We start from the raw sequence: 18,179 nt of genomic DNA on the forward strand, positions 1-18,179 counted from the left end.
CCCAAACCATTCTGGGATTCCATGATCCCCAGTCTCCTCTCTCCAGAAAATTCCCTCTGCAAACACAGCAGCTCTGGCAGCTGATGATGGGGAGGGTTAAGATAAATTTTATCCCCCTCTTTGATATCTGAGAGGCACAAGGAGCAGTCTGAAAGGTGTTTCCCCCCTTGAAGTTCATTATTAATCATCTGCACCCCTCCAGAGTTGCCTTCCTCCCTGTTTTGGGGTGTCCATCCTGAGCAAACCCCCCAGCCACAGCTGCACATCCTGATTTTAACCAGGATGGCAGGACCTGGGCACCATTTCACCGAATGAATCAATTCCTGTGACTTTGTGTCTTCTCTGCCACCCAGCTCAGCTTCCACACCTCCTGCAGGAATTTCTTCCCACTCTGAGGAAGCTTTTCCCAGCCCATAAATCCTCTCTGAGACCCCCCCAAGCTGCTCAGGACCAAAGGGCGGCCACAGCCCCTCCTGCCTGGGGCTTCTCAATAATTCAGCATCTTCTGGTTTGTCAGCCAAGGTCTGCTCCCTCCAGAGCTCAGCTGCTTCAGCAGGAGACGTGGATGGTTGGGATGGGGCTCGCAGGGCCCTTCCTGAGGCTCTGGGGCCTGCTGGGGGAGGTTCCCAAAGGGAAGGGGACACAGCACCTTTGTACGGCCAGAACTTGTAGCTGGGACAAACCCCAGGCAAAGGAGGGAAAACTCCACTCTCAACATCTCCTTTGAGTGGAAACTGCCCCAAAAGGTCTCTGGAATCAACCCATGGCTCACATTCCAAGTGACTCCACTGCTTCAAATCCACCACCCCACCACCTTCATCCCTTCCAAAGGGGGAGTGCACAAAGAATTAATTTTTCCCCAAACAAATCCAAATTTTCTACATTCACCTTGCTCTCAGGACACATTTTAGGTCTCAGACAAGCCCTGCACAAAAAGGATGACAGAAGAAAAGAGTCAGTGTTGAGTTATACGTTTTTATTTTCTAATAGGTACAATACTAAAATAAACACAAATTAAAAAAAAGTTTTATTAAAACAAAACTGTACAAAAAAGCAGTTATACTACATTTTAATTACAGAACAGTCTACTGTCCAAAAGGCACTAATCCAGAATAGGAGATACAATGATACAGGACTCATTTGAACTATTTTAATCAATACAATAGAGCACTTGTTTCTCTGTCCATTCACATACAGAAACAAGGACTTTTGCTACAGTCATTACACATTGTTATAAATATGAGCCCTACGTAGAAAGGTGCAGTATCGCCCTCCCCCGGCCACGGGTCAGCTCTGACAAAGACAGGGATTAAACTGAAAAAAAAACCCAAAAGGGCACAAGGGGAGAGGTTGATGGTTCATCTTCACAGCAGCTGCTGCCAGGGGCAGGTGTGATGGATATTGACCCTCACCTGCATTTGGGATGGAGGCTGGACCAGTTTCCTCAAGGGGCTGTGGTGGGACTGAAGGTGAACTTCCATCATCTCCTGCTCCAAGCTTCCCATCAGTTACTCCACTACATCCTGTTCTATCCAGTCTCCTCTGGCCCTTTGTTTCTCTGTGATGGATAAATAACAATTCCCAAGCACACCAAGGGCTCTCAGGTTTCCTACACTGTTCCTTTTCTCCTCACAGGGAGCCACCAGCACCTTGCAGGTCAAGGCAGTGACTGGGAGAAGAGTTTGGGATGCTCTTCTCAACACTCAGGGCCTTCACTGCAAGGGCATCTGGCAAGAACAGATGGGCCCCTCTCAGAGCTGCTCCAACCTTCCCAAAGAGCCAAAGAGCCCCAGAGCCACCAGGGGTGGATGTTCCTGAGGGGGCACAGGGAGAGCTACAACCCATCACTCCCCAGCCCTCCTTCCTGACAGTGAAGCCCTCCATGAGCAGCCAGCGTGGGGAACACGAGGTGCTTCCTCCATGCCCCAGGGGTGGGACTGAGGTTCACCCCTGGGACCACCCCAGCACTTTCTTCTCCACAAGCAACTTCCCACCACGAGGATCTGCCCATCCTCCCTCCCAACCTATCCAATCCATTTTTTTTTCCCCTAAAATGTCAGGCTGAGGAGCAGCAGCAGGCCATGGGAACGTGTTTAGGGAACAACTACATGCAGAGGAGCCAACCAGAACATGAATATTCAACTTCACCACGAAGAGGAGCTGGGGAATGAAACATCTCATCTTTCAGCTGAACAAGCAGCCTCTATGATCAAGACCAGGGTGGATCTGAAGGGGATGATGAGGATGATGATGATGAGGATGATGATGATGAGGATGATGAGGGGCATCACCTGACTCGTTCCCTGTGGAGGAAGGAGGTTGGACACACGGCAGGAGAGGGATACTGCACCTTTGGAACAGTGTCATACACATAAGACAAAGACAGGCATCTGGATGTTAACAAAAATAAGTAACAAAGAAATATGATTAAACAAAATCTCTTCTCACATCATCCTATACTACATCCTCCTTCTGCTTAGCAGAAAATTGTACGTACACAAAAATACAAATACACAATTTTGTAGAACAGTCTGATTTTAATATATTTATATATATTTATATTTATATGAGTGGCAGGTTAGTTCATTATATAGAGCTTTTTGCACTTTTGGCTCATATGCAACAAGGCTTTATAAATTCAGCTTTAGCTTTCATTCAGGTTTTATAGCTTCTTGAACATTTGTTTTCACATTTAAAGCAGCATCCAATTTGCAAGAGGAGTTGGTGGTGGCTACAGCAAGGATCAGGTCAAGAGGTTATTTGGGGGCTGGGGGGGGTAAGGAGAATATACATTCCAGTGTGAGTGTGAGTGTGAGTGTGAGTGAGTGTGAGTGTGCGCTAGTGCTCATGGAAAACCGACCAGAGGATGAGCACATCACTCCAGGATCCCATGGTTACCTCTTGAGGTAGGCAGGACACCTACAGCAGATGAGACACAGGGCCCAGCTGGGGCAAAGCAGCAGCTGGGTGGGAGAGGAGGAACGGACGGGGCAGGGATGGGACACGGCTCCTCTGGGGGTCACTGGTGGATCTGGGGACACTGAAGTGACGGGAGGCAACTAGAGCCATCCCAGCACAGCCCAGACAGGAGATGCACGGCCGGCACCAGCCCCTGGGCCGAGAGCACAGTGGGACAAAGTCGAGGCACACGGAATTTGGATGTGAGAACCTCCCCGGCCTTCACTGGGGTTTTGTTGTTCCTGTGTGGCTCTGAGGTTGTTCCACTGTGCCCTCACTCGTGGGCTTGCAACACTCAACTACAGCATCCATCTGCTGTCGCCAACAGCCACTGACAGTGACAATCACTGCTCAGGGAAAATCTCACTTCCAAAAGGCATCTCGGAGCAGGGCCAAGGTCTGTGTGTGCCACAGGCTCCACTAAAAAGGGATTTCCATCAGGAAATGTCCTGATTTCCATCAGGACCCCAGCAATGGATTCCCACGGGATCACTGCTTCTATCAGCACCCATCCACTCCCCAGAGGCTGAGTTCCTGCCCTCTGCAGAGATGCCCTCACAGCTTTCCTTGCCAACAGTCCTTTCCCAGGCCTTCCCACCTCAGATGTTGTCAGAGTGAGAAGATTTTGTTGCTAATGAAAAATAAAACATTTACACACGGATTGCTTTCATTTGCTGAACCCTCAAGTGTTACTACAACTCCTTCATAGTGTTCTGTTACCTCCTCTCGCTGTGGTCAGAAGAAATCCTCCTTTAATGAAATATTTTCAACTATCACTGATACCTCTATTCTTCAAACCCACATAGAATTCTCACCTTTACAAAATTATAACCACCTGCCAATAGTTAGGGTTATTTGGACAAAATGTTTAGCAGGTGCCACTATGATAAACCTAGAAATAATTAAGAATATAGGAAGAAACTGCCTTTGGGATTCCAGAGGGGTTCTGGCTGCCCCATCCCTGGAAATGTTCCAGGCCAGGCTGGATGGGGCTTGGAGCAACCTGGGATAGTGGGAGGTGTCCCTGCCCATGGCTGGATGATTTTTAAGGTTCTTTCCAACCCAAACCATTCTGTGATTCCAAAGGAGGCGATTAAAGAAGCACATCAGCTTTTTCCACCCAGACCTGGTTTTCTAGAGGTGGATTTATCACACAGAGCTCTTTGTATCTGCAATCCAAGAGGCAGTTTCCTACTGAATTCCATCCTCTTTGCCATCCACCCCAGACCAGAGATTGCAAACGTTTGGCTGAGGAATGAGATCCCTCCCAAAATACTGAGAACCAAGGGGGGCAGCATGAGGGAAGAACAGGGGAGTTTTTCCAGCCAAATTCTGCTGGGCTCTGGACTCACTGGAGGGATGTGTGGAGGGATGCAGGGAGGGCTCTTTTCTTAAGAGGGAAATGAGGTCTAATCCTATTCCTCCAGCTCACTCTGGAGTCCTGTTCCTCACTTAGGCACTTTTTAAATCGACATTAAGAAAAAACAAAACCTAAAATGAAAGAAGTACTGCACGAATCTCCCACTTCCAGGCTTTGGGAGGATCATGAAGACCAAGAGGAAGACAGCCAAGGCAATGTGGCAGGAAAATGGTGCTCCCCATGGCCACAACTGACTCTGACTCGTCACCCTTTGACAGAACTGCTGTGGAACTAAACTGAGTTTAAATCTGGGTTCTCCCCAAGGGCACAGCCTGTCCCATTGTGCCATCCCACGGGATCTGATTTCCAGCGGGGCTCTCCCAGCCTCAGCCAGCAGCACTAAGGGGAGAGATGCTGCCCAGAACCATCCAGAACTCCAGCAGCAAAATCAGGGAGGCTTTGATGACATTCAGAAAGACATTCCAGGAGCCAACAGCAAGGAAAAAGGGATCTTGCTTTTGGGTTTTTACTGGGCGATAGAATGGGGAATTTGTCACTCCCGAAAGACCAGACAGGGCTCTGACCTCACAGCAACCAAAACCCAGCTTCAGGTCAGCATAAGGCTCAGGATGACATCCAAATTCACACAGAAGCAAAAAAAAAAAAAAAAGGAACAGAAAATTCAGTGGGTAACACTGGAAGATGGGAAGCTCAAAATCCAAACTCTGTTTTCACTGTAAGTTTTCATTTGGAAAAGTGACTTCAAGATTTTCCAATGATTTTTCAAGCCTAAACCAACTTATGAATAATAATAATAACAATAAGCTACTTATTTTATTATTATTCTTATTAACAATAAGAATAATAATAAAATAAGCTACTCTGGCTGCAATGAGGGATCCCTAACCCTGGATAAATGAAGTGTCCAAGGGAAGCAGCAGACTCCTGGGAAAGCTGTGCAAATCCAGGCATCCTGTCCCAAACACCCACATTAAAAGCAGGCACCCAAGCCAGGAAAATCCACTGCTCCAATTAAGGCTCCAACACAAAGGGCAAGCAAGGCAAAATAAACTGGAACAAAAAAAGGCCAGGCTGGATGGAGCTTGGAGCAACCTGGGATAGGGGAAGGTGTCCCTGGCCATGGCAGGGGCAGGAACTGGATGAGCTTTAAGGTCCTTTCCAAACCAAACCATTCCATGATTGTATGAAAAAAAAAAAACCATTTCCACCTTGTCCCTCTCCCATGGTCCAACCCCCTGATTCACACAGGATTGTGCAAGTGAAGAACCTGCTGTAAACTGGCTGAATTTATGAGCTGATTTTTTGTTTTTAAACCGGCCAAAGTAGATAAAGTTGTTCTTATTTATTTCATAAATACTTCAAGTAAGTAATGGATACAGCACCATCTAATAGGCCAAAGGAAAGGGGGATGTCTCCCAGTAAACAAATCTTCCCAGTAAAAAAAAGAAGAGAGACCAAGTAATAATAATAATAAAAAAATTATACTTAAAAATTGCTATTTCTGTGATTTTTTTTAATCATCCCAACTGCAAGGAGGGAAGGGTGAAGGGTTTGAGAGCTGAGAAACCCCAGAGTAGAAAGTTTGGAAGTTTCTGCCCTACACTGAATTGCTTTTTATAGGGTGGAAACAACATAAATCCCTTACTAGGAGGCTGCAAGGACAACAGCTTCAGGTCAGAGCACTTCAGAACAGGCAAACCAGGTAAAATGGGATTATTGGAGCTTGCATGCAAGATAAAATAAATTATTTCTATGAGAAGCACTGAAATCTGGGAAAATAATGTGCCAAATTCAGTACTGAGAATCAACTTCAGAGGGAAGCAAATGGCTCAGAGCAGTTGAGGAGGGTTGAGCTCAGAGTCCACAGGAATTCCTTCAAGGAATGCAGGCTCCATGGAGGAAATAAGGAGACTTCAGTTTAGCAAGAGGGCTTGTGCTGGCTGTGGGATGTTTCTGAAGCCCTCTTAAAATGGCATTTGTGGAAATCAGCTGCTGAGGCACTGCAGCCCAATAAAAGGGTGGTAGTTGATCAAATTGTATTTATGCTGATTTTTTTGGGGTAATGGTGCAAGATTTTTATTGTATGGAACTGGAACTGGGGTTAGAGACATAAGGCACAACGTGTTCTCTGATGGAAAGTTCTTGCTGCAGAGAACCCCTCCAGAACTCAAATCTCTATAAACTATTCAATATTCTGAACAAGTTCTAAAGGTAAAAGACACGTTTTATCTCTTTGGAGTCACAGATTTACAATTAAGGCCAGAAGGGACCAGTGTGTCACCTACAAGGAGACCCTGAAGGTCAAGTGGCCTCCCACAATCCTGATGCAAACTCCCTATTTCCATCTACTTCATAACAATAAAAATAAAAATAAAAATAAAAATAAAAATAAAAATAAAAATAAAAATAAAAATAAAAATAAAAATAAAAATAAAAATAAAAATAAAAATAAACAAACCCAACCCTAATTGAAAGTGTCTCTCTATTCTGCATCACTCTTTACAAATTTATCACATCTATCCAATGGATTTATAAACATTCCCACATCTCAACAGCATTTATTTTCTCCAAGGCCCTGGGAAAAGAGGACTGAGACTTACAAAGCTCTCCAGAAGAAAGATTTGTGTAAGTAAAGAGCTCTGAAGGAAGGAAGTGCTGAATTGAACTGCTTGAATTGTTCCTGTGTGCCAAGGTGGGAATGTTTGGTTGAACTGAGAGGGAACTCTGCAGGGAAACCTTCCAGCACCTTCCAGGGGCTAAAGGGGCTCCAGGAGAGGGACTGGAACAAGGGATGGAGGCACAGGACACAGGGAATGGCTTCCCACTGCCAGAGGGCAGGGATGGATGGGATATTGGGAAGGAATTCTTGGCTGGGAGGGTGTGGCTGGGATGAAATTCCCAGAGAAGCTGTGGCTGCCCCTGGATATCCCTGGCAGTGCCCAAGGCCAGGCTGGACAGGGCTTGGAGCAGCCTGGGACAGTGGAAGGTCCCTGCCCATGGCAGGAATGGGAATGGGATTGATTTAATGGCCCTTCCCATCCAAACCAATCCAGGATTCTCTGAACCACCTCCGTGAGAAAATGAACACAAGCACGGCTCAAATTCCAGGGACAGCTCCTAAACCACTCCAATTCTCTCACCAACAAAGATCCCAAGGTGTTTCCCCCTTTCAGGGAGCAGTTCCAGATGCTGTGCAATGCCCCTGGGCCCTTCCCAGCAACATCTTGAATTCCTTCACCATTCCAAACCCAAACTCATCCCACTCCATCCCCTATCCTGGAGGTGGAGATGCTCCTGCTGCTGTTTTCACTCCATAATTTCACCAACTGTTTTCAAGCAGATTGGATGTGTCAGGGACAGTCTGTGGCATGCTGGGCTTGAAAAGATCTGTCCACAATGCATAAAGGAAGTGGGAAACCTGGTCAGTGAGTTGATATTGGGAATTCCTGGCTCTGGTTAGCTCCCGAAGGGTTTTTTCCACCCTGTCCCTACAGCCCTGTCAAAGAGAGACAGCAGCAACTTCATCAGCAGGCAGACTTTAAAAAAAAATTCTATCCAAAGGCAAATGTGCTTTGAGGAATGGAATAAATGCTTAATATTCTTAATGGAATATACTGGGTGAGAAATATTAATTAATAATTTACTTTCATTATCTCTTTGCCCTCCTTGAGCGATCTGACAGATAAACTGTGTAAGTAAAATGTATTTTTAAATCTCAAATGGTGTCAAATATATCTCAGAAGGCTGAATCCAACCTCTTAATTAAAGAGGTGGGTTATTTAAGCTACATATGCCATCTTGCCATAACATGGAAGACTTTAATTAGTTAAGGAGAAGGGAGAGGAGGACAGGGAAGCTGAATTGAGGCCAGTGACAGCAGCAAGTGAATATCTAAAAATGTATTTTCTAAAACAGAAGTTGCTCCCATTGGTACTGTGAGTGCAGTGGTGGGAACTGTGCTCGAAGAACTGAAGTACCCACGGCCACAGGTCTGCTCTGAACTGGGATTCACATGGATGTCAGTGCAAAGAAGCTGGAAAGTAACTGGAAGATTTAAATAAAAGCCTAAGGAAGTCCCTAAATTCTCTCGAGGATTTTTTGGTGATAGGAAGCTGTTAGTTTTACTAAATTTGACTCAAGAGTCCCTCTAAGCATCTTTACATGCCAACAAAATGTGGAAACCTGCCTGATAAGTGGAGAACAGCACTATGGAAAAATCTGGTCAAGAAAATTAAGGGCAAAAATGGAGCACAGGCTCTGCAGTGCTCAGTGGGCAACAGACACTCACAAAAACAGATTTAAAAGGCACAGAACACCCTGTGGCAGATGCTTTTGGAGACTACAGCTACAGATCAGGGGAAAATACGATATTTTGGGTCACCACCAGATATCCTGGGTGAATGGCAAGGATGGTGTCCAGCCAACTCTTCTTTGGGGGTATTTTGAGATTTTTTTGAAGGGAAAAGGGGAGTTAGCTCCTGTCACTACACTGTGTTAGCTGACAGAGCAGAGGTGGAGAACACGGCAACAAGTGCTGATAAGGCTTCCAAACAAGGAATGGGAATTTGGAATGGTGCCCAAGAGCCAGGGACATTCCCTGCTCCAAGGAAAACTCAGGATGAGTCCAGTGGAGTTCACGGCTCATTCTCTTCATCTCCTTCAATCCAAAATGAGCCGGAAGAGCTAAACCAGGCCCTGGGCAATCTGTCCCCAGGCTGTCACACAACCAAATGTCCTCTTTGTCTCCCAAACGCACTGGGAGTGACAAGCACGTGGAGCAGGAACACAGAATCGGGAGGAGCAGCTTTGCATAGAAAACTGAGCTCGGTTCAGTCCCTGCTGTTTTAAGTCACCATTCACTGAGGTCATTATTTAAGTTTACAGAGGAGCTGTGTTCCAAGTGTCACTAATAACACCGGTATTAAAAGAGAATTAGGGGGTGGGAGATCTTCTGTTTTCAATCACAGAAAAGACAGAAATCCTTTTAATCACGGCCATGCCAATCCCCACAGTTCTAAAGCTGCTAATTACCCGTCAGGGACACCCAGGCATTGAAAAGAGCTCTGCCATCACTGTGACTGCCATACTCCCATGCATTTATCCTGCCCATCCCAATTACCCTGGCTGCAGCCTGAAAGGATTCAGCACAAGTGTGCCGGGTGTTTTGATCAGCAGAACACACCCGCTGCCATTGAGCAGAGAGGGAATAAATGGCAGAGGGAGGCTTCTGCCAAGGCAGCTGAGGGAGAGATGTTCTGCACATACAGAAACATCAAAGGCCCAGCACCAGCCTGCTCCAGCTCAATGGCTTCAGTTCATTCCTGCTTGAGCTCTTGGCTGGAGCACTCCAGACCTCCCTGAAAGAATGGGAAACAGCTCCACACTGCAGCCATCGAGCCCATCGGTTCTTTTGCTGCACCAGCCTGATTAAAAGGGACATTTAAAATGTTCTGTGAATTTTTCCCCCTCCCCGTGTTTCAAATGGCGAATTCTTTTCTAGCTCCGTGGCAGTTGGGGCTCTCCATCCCTGGAAGTGCCCAAGGCCAGGATGGACTCTGGGGCTTGGAGCAAGCTGGGACAGTGGAAGGTGTCCCTGTCAATGGCATGGGTGGGACTGGATGCTCCTTAAAATCCCTTCTCACTCAACCCATTCCACAATTCTCTGATATAAACTACACAACAAACAATTCCAGGCTATTTTTAAGTGACAAAACCTAAGGCCAAGGATGGCAACAAACCCTTTAGTAAAAGAGTTTAAATTTTTCTTCCTCTGCCTCACTGCTGCCACTGAGATAAACTTCCATTGGTTTGATTTGATTTACGTTTGTTGGACAAAAACCAACATCAAATCACTGTCACCTTACTGACAGTCCTCAAAACACTCAACCGCGCTCCTCTAGTTGTAACACATTTCTCACAAAGGAAAAAAAAAGATAATTTCAGTGTATTTTAAATTTGGATTTGTAGCTGCCATCTCTAGAATGCCTCTGGTTTTCATGAATGTGCAAGGTCTTTAGTCAGACAGTTTAAACCCCATAAATTTGACAGCAGCAAGAGAGGTTGAAAGGAAGGTTTTAGGCCTGTACCAAATCCCTTTTGGCCAATAACTGATCCAATATCCTGAGTAAATATCCCAGATGCTCAAAAGCCCAAAGGGGAATGTTTTAGGTTGAACTATCTCTGCAACTCTTCTTGGGAACTGCAAGGTGTTTTTTTGGTCAGGCCATCAACCTTCCCTTCCAAGGAATCACAGTGAAAACTCCACAAAACTCCACTGAAGTAGCTGGGATCAGGATCCAACCCCTGACTGCTGCTACAAACACACAAAATCCATGGAAGGAACATATATTAAGGTCACTGACATGTAACACAATTTTAAGACCAATCCTGCCACGAAAGATTCCTGCCAAATGCCAAAAGCTGCACCAAACCAAAGATTATTGCCTACAAGCTTAAGACTTTGATCAAAAGAATATTATCAAGTTAAATAACTTCAAAGAGTGCAAGAGCTACTTGAGTGAGAAAACTCAGATAAAATAAGAGCAAAGTTTTGACAAAAACCCCTAAAATTTGCTGGTAATCACACCATGAGTTTGAAAGAAACTGATGAGCACTGGGAAGGGGGGCTGCACCAGGATGGAGCTGGAGTGGGAGGAGGAACATTATTATAAATATTAATTAAAATGAGTGGGGATAAAGCAGAGGAGGAGTTGGAAACCATCCCCAGCTCAGGATTATGGGCAGGGTCTCACAGTGAATTTAGTAATTTGCAAAGGAAAATGACTCCAGCTTTGGATTCCAATTAGGATCACGCACAGGGAACCAACATCCTGCATGAGGGCAGCAATTCTGAGTTTGAAAAATTCTTACAGCAATTTTAGTGGGTTGATCTGTATGAAAAATAAAACCTATTTCAGCTACCACACTGCTTTTCCTAGAAGTGGCCAACAGCATGAGGAAAGGGGGATCCAAGTGAGCATAATCTGACTTTTTCCCAATCAAACCCTTTCAGCTCCTAATAATCACCAATTTGTGATTTGCTGACCCAAAATTTCTGGCTCACCACAGTAGTCGCCAGTGGTCTTGAGTTAATCCAAATTTTTCCTGAAATACGTTCAGCTATGTGGAGTTTCTCACTTGCACTCACAGCAGCAAGACAAAGATAAATCTTCACAAATGAAGGCAAAAACTGATCTACAAATCACAAATGTTACAAAAACATGAAAAACTTACCAGTCTGGTGTTAGGCAATGAAACAAACAGAATAAGTCAAATATCCCTGAAGAACTGTGTAAACAGAGCAAATAATTAATGAAATCTCTAACTTATGGCTTGATTGGAGCCTGGAGCCAGACCCTGCAAATAAAGCTCCCCTCTATTAGTAAACTAGAAAAGATAATTTTTATGAACAGCAAAACAGAAAAAACCCTCAACAAATTAACAGAATTTCTTTAAACAAGTCAACATGTACAAATCAGAACTAGGGAACACCTCAGCCTGAGCAGGTCAGCACAGAGTCAGAGAATAATTTAGGTCAGAAGAGACCTCTGGAGGTCTCTAATCCAACCCTGTCCAGCTGAATTTTGAGTATCCCCAAGGATGGGAATTTCACTGACTTTCTGGGCCATTTCTACCACTGAGCATGAAAATACTTCTATTTCTATTCATCTGGGATTTTCCTTCATGCAACTTTAGCCCTCTGCCCCTCAGGGTTTTGCTGGGCACTCTGAGAAGAGCCTGGCTCTGTCTTCTCTGGAATCACAGAATATCCTGAGTTGGAAGGGACCCACAAGGATCATCAAAGTCCAGCTCCTGATCCTGCACTGGACCCCCAAGTTAAAACTAATTTATTAAGACAGTTAAAACCCAAAATCTGGGATGTCCCCAGAGCCAGCCTGGACAATCCCAGCTCCTGCAATCTCCGAGCATGTGACATGTGCTCCAACCCTCCCATCTGCCCCCTCCTGCCCACACAACGGCCCCACAAATGATGGACAGAGGTGTCCAAACCCTTTCCAGGACCTCCTGAAGGCTCTTAATGAGATTCCTTAATTGCTGCAAGGGTGCAACTGCAGACTCACATCCAGCACAGGATTTCACTATAACCACATGTGTGTCTGCAGAGTATTCAACAGAGAACAAATCTGCTGATTTTTATCAACTCATAAGGCTTTTGCAAATGTTTGGGATCTCATACTTCAGGAAAAAGGTGTGTGTGGGGGGAATCTAAAAAATTACCCAACACCAAAACAATCCGGAAAAGAAGTGGAGGTAGAAATTGTTGTTTTAAGAAGATGGTCAGAGACAACAACTCAAGTAAAAGGACTTTATGAGGGACAAAATACCAGCCAGAACTCACTCTACAAAGGTAAAAGCAATCTGTGACCATCACAGATGAGGAGCTTCTTAAATTAACTTCTTCTCTGTTCACAGAACAAAAAGGTAGCTTGGATGTGCCACCAGAGCCACTTCAAGGGAACCCCCAGAGAACAAACTGCAGTGACTCCAGCCTGGCTACAACAAACTGCCACTCCACTGCAGTGCTACCAAAATGAGGCTTCATTTCCAAGGCAGCCCACAGACAGAAAGACAAAGACAACTCCCATATTGTGGAAAAACCCCCAAAAGAAAGAATTCCAGGATTCCTGAATTCCAGGACACACCCTCCACTGATTGTTTCACTTACTCCAGATCACACTTGCTCGCCTCGGTACCATCAGCACCTGTCCCATTACAGATAATTCACCTCAAACCAAAAAGGGATTGACCAGCTGCAAATGGCTCCTTATGAACTTCCAGAATGAAGGGAACAACCTGCCAGGAGCACCCCGGGGACAGCTGAGGTGCCACTCCTTCCTCTGAGGTGCCACTCATTCCTGGTACCTCCTGGTGCCCAAGGAGAAGCCAGAACAGACACACCCCAAACACGGACCCCACGGAACCAAGGGGCTGATTCCCCAGATATTTGATATTTTCTCTGGTAAGATGACAATGTGGGAAGGTAGAAAACTGGGTATTTACAGCCCAGGAAGATCTGCCAATATGCAGTTGCTCACAAGGGGTTTTTTACCTGTTTAACCTTCAGAGAAGATACTGTGTAGGATGTCAGCAGCTTCCTGACAGTGACAAACAGAATTAAGACCAGATTATTCTACATTAGATGGTACAGACACACAATTTCAGTGGTGTTACTTTGATCCTGCATCACATGAACCTATAATCAGGATACAGAAGTTCTAATACTATTTTTATTCTTCCCTATTGCTTTAAAAAGGCAAAGCTTCAAACAATGCCTTTTTTTTTTTTTTACAGATACTATAGTAAGCAATAAGCAATATTTCTTTTAAAATTGCAGCTGTCCAACAGTTTGAGTCTGTTCTTTTTAAAATGAAACAGCCAGAACAAATGGTGGTGGCAAGCCCAACGTAAAGAGGTCATCGATTATTAAAATCTCCTTACTATAAATCGTGGATGTTGCTTGTCAGCTCAGTGTGTGACTGTGGAATGAATAAGTAGGTAAAATTCCACTAAGGCTCGAGTTTGCTCGATCATTCTGCTGTGCAAAAATAGAAATAAAAGCTCTCCCCATCCTTTCACTCCTAAGTACCAAAACATTCATACAGGCAGTAAGAAAATAACTGCAGTGGTGCAATGGTCACTGATCCAAGTCCTGCCTTTCCTGAGTCCGCCCTGATGCTACTCATGAATTTGCCTACTCCAGAAATGCAATAAAACAGGAAAAAAAGACGGCTTCATTCTGCTCCAGTGATCTGTATCTAAGGAAAGCACATACATTTTCCAATGAAATCCATAAGTGGAAGTCGAGGCCAAGCCCTACCTATAGATCTTCCAAGGGACAGAGAGGTGGCACGGGGGTGCCCTCTGAGAGCACAGGATCCCCTTGGCACGTGGGGGAGCACTTTGCTCCACATGGACAGAGGAAAAGCTGACCTGGAGGGCTCAGCCTGGCTCAAAACCTGCTGAGGAGCCATACTGGAGCCATCACGAACCTCTCTGAGGGTTAAGAGGGAGGAAGGGATGAGAACAGGCGAGTAGCAGGAATTTCCCTTTGCTCTACCTCCAAAGCGGAGGGGAGCAAAGGGAAACCCATCCTTGAGCTGTTTTCCCCTCTTTAGGCTATCCCCACACAAACTGGGAAGATAAAGAGGAATGTGGAGGAAATGCTATGCAAACTTGTCTATATGTGTCTCTATACAAAAATTTCTGTAGGTTTGTTTGAATTTGTTCTCTGTTAATGCAACACAGCCCTGCCCGTCTCTAACGCTTCTCATGCTGTTTCCATCCTCTTACCGGCAGCAACATATCATTTTATCAGGATGCCAGGAGATCATTTCCACACAATGCTAGCAGATGTAATTTTCTTAGATGCACACACAGTTCATCATTTAGATACTAGATGACAAGGTGATCGCAGGGTGACTGTAATGCAAGTTCGCTGTTTGGTATTTGGAATTCTCAAATGATAAAAAAAAGACTTATCAAATATAAATATCTTTAAGAAAAAAGTAACAAAAGTGCTACATATGATCAAGGAAAACAATTCCATTAGTTCCTGCTACTTAGAGTAGGTTTGCTTTACAAATATTACCACATCCATTATCAGTATGGCTTCCAATTATTAATTAAATTGCTCGTAGCAGTATAGCTTTCTCACACCTTAACAAAGACAGAGTAAAGAGAACACAAAACATTCACACCCCATTTCTCAGGTAAGAGATCCTCCTGCCTTCAAACAAACAAAAAAAGTTCATATTTAGGAGAATATTTATGCTCTGATGGTTATCTAGCAAAGGTCAGATGTCAAATTCTCCAGTAACCTTTCAGGCTAGTCAGGACGTAGGCATTACTTACACAGGCGTGTAAAAATCCACTCACCCATTTTAGGACCTTAACAACCTTCCTGGAAAACATTGCTTTCGAAAGTGGCAAAGTGGAGAGGGGAGCAGAGCGGGGACAGAAAAGGTGAGAGAGGAGGAATTAAAGGTGAAATTGTTAATGACAGATGGCCAAGAGTCTAGACCTCTTCTGAGCAGGCACTGCCAGCCATGCCAAGAATGAGCAGTGGTTCTGAGAAGTGGACTGCTGTCCATTAGACATTCAGCTCATTTTTCATTTGATCCCAGGCTGGGCTTCAACCACGGTCGCAGAGGCAGAAGGCAGCACTTCTCCACTAAGCCACGCAGCTTGTGAGAGCAGAGGATGTCTGTGCTGAACATGTGAGCATCAACTGAAATGTGGGAATGTGTTTCCAATGGACATTCTCGGCACAGCACCCGAAAAGTAAACGGAGTCACTGTGTGACCAGTGAGGCACGGCTTATTGCAGCTGGAAATCATTTATTCCCATGCTGGAGTGGGGTTTCTAAGTGTTCTTTTTACTCTCTGTTGATACTCCCAGTCTGGTGTCCATCGACCCTGTGCCACTACCTCAGCTTGCATCCTTCCAGTCTCAGGGCAGGGAAAGCGTACGGACTATCGGTTTCAACACCATCTCTAAGGTTATCCAAGATTTTAAGTGTAGCCTAAAGACTTGTAATTGAGGGCTGTCTAAAATACCTGGAAGCACTTTGAATGCTAAGACAGAGCAGCAAGATTTTTTTTTTTCTCTTTTTTTTTTCTTTTTTTAGGTTTTTTTTTTTTTAGTTTTACCTTTCTAGCCACTGGGGGCCGGGAGAGGGAGGTTGGTTGGTTGATTGATTATTTATTGGGAATTAATACTGAGAGAGTATATGCAAAGGCTGAGGGCACCATGCCATCTTCACAGAACAAGACCCTAACAGCTAACTGACGTACAAGAAACTGCAAAGTTATACTGTAAGAACACATATTAAGGACTGAGGAAAGTCTGCTAAGGTGCTACGTCTAAAACTAAGTTACTTCTTGCTTTGACCCTCCCCTCTCTTGGCATCAGTCGTCGTCCAGAGCCTCTGTCTTGATCTCGTTGGCTCCTTGCCGGGCCAGCGCCAGGATGGTGTGGTTGACTGCTGCCATCTCCACAGCTAAGGAAATGGGGTCTTGGTGGTCACTATGGCTAGTGCTGTCATCCTGGGGACCATGTGGGAAGGAGCAGAGAGAAGCAGGGTTATTCCACAAGTCCAGAAAACCACAGCGGAGAAAAAAAAAAAAAATGCGCCAAGTGATTGTAGAGGGACAGAGCAGGGTCATAACGTGGGTTTAGGACTGGTTTCCAACTGGTTTAGGACTGGTTTCCCTCACTGTGCAGACAAAGGTAACCAGGCAGGGAGTGGGGGACCCAGCTGTGGAGGAAAATATTGAATTATAAAGACACAAGTGATTCATAAGGTTAAATCAGGAAAGCAAATTAAGACAGGAATCACTGGGCATGGCACGGGTCCATGCTTATAGCTGGAATATACAGTTCTGGTCATCCCTGGCCATGGCAGGGGGTGGAATGAGATGAACTTTAAGGTCCCTTCCAACCCAAACCATTCTGTGGGTTCTCTGATTCTATTTGATGCCACAACAGAAAAAGAAAAGGCAGAGGAAAAAAAAACATCCCAAGGGAAGAGTTTTCCTCATGAGAAGAAGCTAAACAGAGTTAAGTCCTCCAGTTTGGGGAAGAAATGGCTGACGGTTGATATGATAAATGTTGATTACAAATAATTGGAAAATAAGAGGACAATTGTCCTTGTTTTTTTATGATCTAATAATCAAAGACACTCGCTGGAATGATAATGCGGTCCAAGGCAGCAGTGGGAAGCACTGCTCACTTAGCACAGCTCAGTTCAGGATTCACTGATTTTTACATCAGACAAAAGTAAAAATGGCTTTAAAAGGTGTATGTTTGACAAATCCAGGGGAAATTAGTCTGCTAGAAATTATGGAAACTCAGGAAGCCTCTTAAAACTACTGACTTACAGAAGCTGGAAGCTACTAGAATGAAATAATTCTATATACATTAGAGAAGTATTTTTTCTTTAAGTGCTATTATTGACCAGAACCATGACACAAACTGAGCCTAAGCCTTGGTCCAAGTCAGCATCCTCTGAAACATTGAATTCACACAGATAAAGGTGAAAAGATGCTGGAAAACTCTTCCAATGCTAAGAAAACCAGTGACTGAAGGGGATTGGAACCACCATAAATCAAATAGGGAATTTTGGGAAAAATCATGGTGCTTTCCCTTCTTTAAAACAGGGCACTAATAGTTACCCACCTGTGATCTTGGATTTTTAAATCATTACCATTTACAGAAAGGAAATGATAAACATTTATCAGTATCCCAACAGCCTTCAAGTGATGAACTTTTGTGATTTAAAATTTAAAACATGCATAGAGCATTTTTAAATTAAGATGATGGGTGGCAAATGTTAAGGAGGACAAAAAAACCCCAGGATTTGGTAAAATCCTGAGGTTATTTAGAAGGATTCATTCATTTATAACAAGGGTCTGGTAAATTTTAGGGCCACTCAGAAATCTTTGTCATGGTACAAATACAGAGCCCTAAAATCTGGGGTTTAGGCCCTTTGTTAGTATTCAGATGAACTTTGTGTTTTAAAGTTTATTAAGAGTTTAAGTGTATCTGTGGCAAACAGAATTTCTGGGTTTAACAACTAAGGGATGCTAAATGGTCATCAGGAGAACTTACCATTTAATCTGCTTTGCTGCTCATGACTAATTACACCTCGTAGAGGAGCCCAGATTACTGAGAAATGTCATTTCTAAGGCCTCTAAACAAAGATCTTTAAACTTTAACAACCCATTTATTTATCTTTTCAAAGTATCCTGGTTAATGCACAGAAGAAAAACATAGTTCAGTTCATGCTCCACCTCAGTATTCCAGTCCTGTCTGTCTGACA

General features: G+C 44.4%; 1 protein-coding gene across 6 annotated transcripts in view; it reads right to left on the bottom strand.

Moving 5' to 3' along the window:
- Nucleotides 1-955: 955 nt before the first annotated feature.
- Nucleotides 956-18,179, bottom strand: part of HMBOX1 (homeobox containing 1) — a 121,152-nt gene continuing 103,928 nt past the window's right edge. For all 6 annotated transcript variants that reach the window (XM_036379709.2, XM_036379705.2, XM_036379708.2 and 3 more), the window contains exon 11: nucleotides 956-16,404. In XM_036379709.2, coding sequence (XP_036235602.1) covers nucleotides 16,267-16,404 — 138 coding nt within the window. In that variant the 3' untranslated portion in view covers nucleotides 956-16,266. The remainder of the gene's footprint in view (nucleotides 16,405-18,179) is intronic.

The sequence above is a fragment of the Molothrus ater genome, chromosome 3 (assembly GCF_012460135.2).
Source record: "Molothrus ater isolate BHLD 08-10-18 breed brown headed cowbird chromosome 3, BPBGC_Mater_1.1, whole genome shotgun sequence".
Classification (NCBI taxonomy): domain Eukaryota; kingdom Metazoa; phylum Chordata; class Aves; order Passeriformes; family Icteridae; genus Molothrus; species Molothrus ater.